The 2,611-nt window shown below is 36.2% G+C and overlaps 1 protein-coding gene across 1 annotated transcript; it reads right to left on the minus strand.

Annotated features, from left to right (window-relative positions):
* Positions 1-532: 532 nt before the first annotated feature.
* Positions 533-1,293, minus strand: LOC114520269 (neuronal pentraxin-1-like). Its single transcript, XM_028540505.1, has 2 exons — positions 1,061-1,293; positions 533-926 (listed from the first exon to the last, which is right to left on the minus strand). The coding sequence occupies exons 1-2, from the start codon at positions 1,291-1,293 to the stop codon at positions 533-535; spliced, it is 627 nt and encodes a 208-aa protein (XP_028396306.1).
* Positions 1,294-2,611: the final 1,318 nt, after the last annotated feature.

Below are 2,611 nucleotides of genomic sequence, written 5' to 3' on the forward strand. Positions count from 1 at the left end.
AGAGATCAAACATGTCGGCAGAGTATTGATACTTCCTCCGAACAATAATACAATCGCGCATGTTTTTACGTGGTACTGCTCCTTTTTCTTTCAACAAAAAGTTGAACAACTATCCTAAAACTATATTTTCCAACAAGTAAGGTTGCGTGGTCGCCCAGCGTAGTCAGTAGGTAGTTAGCGACTTTCTGTTTATTGCATCATAATTACCGCCTTTATGTTCTCATCCGCTCTGCGCCAAATATCGCCAAATCGCTTTTTTTGCGATCAAATGGATAGTCAACCGTCAGCGAAATTGAAAGATACATCACAACAATGACTTTTAATTTTTAAAAACAATTTTAATGACGACAGAATGCTGCATGGTTAAATCAAATGGCCTTCCATACAGATACGGGCCATACGGCTACATAATAATTAACGAGCAATACAGATTAGATCAATTCCAGCTGCATGCTTATAGTTACACGGATTATGACATCAAAATACTAACACTAAGAACGATTATAGGGAATTGCAATTAATCATTAGAGTATCACTGACAGCAAGTTGCTTCTCCAATCGTGGCGTTTCCTTTGATTCCAGGTAGAAAATCAGCCCAGGTCTTTACATTACCAGCGGGTCCACCGGCCTTGCAATTTGTGGACATTTTCAAAATCTCGAAAGAAGACAAAACTTTATCCCAAACATTGACTCCGCTGAATTCTCCAGTGGCTGATTGACCAGCATCAAACCCACCTCCAACGATGTCTTGGTCTTGACCCAGCACCCATGTGCCTTGGCCTGGAATTGGCTTTCCAACACTGCCAGAGATTGTGCCATTGCCAACTTCATTTCCATCCTTGAAAAATGAATATTGACCACCATTGGCCTGCCAAGTTATACAAATGTGGTGCCAGAGTCCATCGTTAATCGTGATATTGTGTGAGCTAGAAAAATTTTACAAACACTGAGATTAACCTGATGATTTTATATTACGAGAATTCTCTCGCTGTCAATGTTGTAGTGTAATTGGAAAGTATTACATCATTAAAAAAAGGTATATCTGCATTATTTTTCCCACCTTAAAGAATGTGAATTACCGAAATTTGAGTTGTGGTGCCAAATGCTTAGTCTTATATATGTATCCGTCATGACGTATATCTGGTTTGTTGCTCCTTGGACTGCGTAGGAAATGTAATGTGGATTTCCCGTCACTTGCTTGGTCTTTACCCAGAAACACATCGTGACTTCGTTCATCTGAGGAGCTCCCTGGCTTATTGCGTAGTCAACCGTGCTGTGTCTTGTGATTATCATCGACTTTGCACTGGGACCTTGAAAAATTAGAAAAAAAATGCCAGCGGTCAAATAATATTGTAGATCATAAAATTATATATAGAATGAAGTAAATCAAGTTTATTGTTTTTTTATCTTCGTGTTCTTAGCTCTATACTTCGGTATATCGAGCACTCTAACTCATATATAATTATGAGCCGTTTTCATGCCCTTATATATATACTATAAAACTATATATGATTGTTGATAATTACATTGCTTGTTCCGTATTGCTGCATGGGCATAGTTTGTTGTAACTATACCAACTTTTTTCCAACTCTGTTGTCAGCGATTCACAACAACTCTTACCAAGAGGCAACTTTATATAGGTTGCCTTGTTTGGCGAACAGAGTAGCGTAGCGGCATCTGATTTTATTTTCAGTTCATCAAAAAACGCGGATTGACAGATATTACATGATTGCGATGATGTTGGCAGGACAAACGTGAGGAAAAAAACGAATGTCAAAACGGAGTTTTCAATTGTCATTTCAAATGCCTACAAATATAATTCATACACTGTGATATACATGGTAGCTAACTTTGTATTGATATATATAGCTACAAAAAAAAAATTATACAGCATATATTCATATATATCAGTGCCAACTTCTATAGAAGTCTTTCTTAGCTTTCATTTCATACAATAAAGACATTGTTTGAACCGGGGATAATGTTCAGTTAAAATTCATGCCAAACTGACTCAAGTTAAACTTTTAAAACCCGGGAGGTTTATTTTTATAAGCAGGTCGTCTGGAGCATATGTATTGTGCCATACATGCATGTTCTAAGAAATACAAAATGGCTTCCGTGCAAATTTTGAATACCCACTATACCGCATGAATATGTTTTTTTACAAAAAAACAAACAAAAATATCAAACTTTTTATAGAGTTCAAAAAATACACATGCATTTCTAAGTTTTGCCGGAGAATTAACTTACTAAACACCAACCTGGAAGAGTGTTAATGTTAGCAGACGATTTAACGTGGACTAATCTATATAACTATATAATTATCTAAAATTCGATTGCCTCACTCTGCTTTTCTTAACGATTAATTTTTATCATCTCTCTAATATAATTGCAATAAGCTTCATATTTTCTAATAATGCCCTGCATGGGTGCGTAACTGCACGGTATGCACGCGTGCAGGAGCTAAAAGTTCGAATTGATTGTTAAACATATCAATTAATAGATGAAAAATATGGTTATATCAACTTTTTCTTACCATTATGTGTATGGTTTAACTTGTAACTCGCGTAACAATTTTCTCTAGATAAGAAAGACGCCAACCTTCCCTTCA

The sequence above is a fragment of the Dendronephthya gigantea genome, unplaced genomic scaffold (assembly GCF_004324835.1).
Source record: "Dendronephthya gigantea isolate DGI-Jeju-01 unplaced genomic scaffold, DenGig_1.0 000000F, whole genome shotgun sequence".
NCBI classification, from domain to species: Eukaryota; Metazoa; Cnidaria; class Anthozoa; order Malacalcyonacea; family Nephtheidae; genus Dendronephthya; species Dendronephthya gigantea.

Bases quoted from the DNA above. Each gene is read 5' to 3' on its own strand.
- LOC114520269 (XM_028540505.1), bottom strand. From the start codon at position 1,293: ATGATAATCACAAGACACAGCACGGTTGACTACGCAATAAGCCAGGGA. The intron at 927-1,060 runs GTGGGAAAAATA...AAATTTTTCTAG, and splicing joins GGTAATTCACATTCTTTAAG to CTCACACAATATCACGATTA.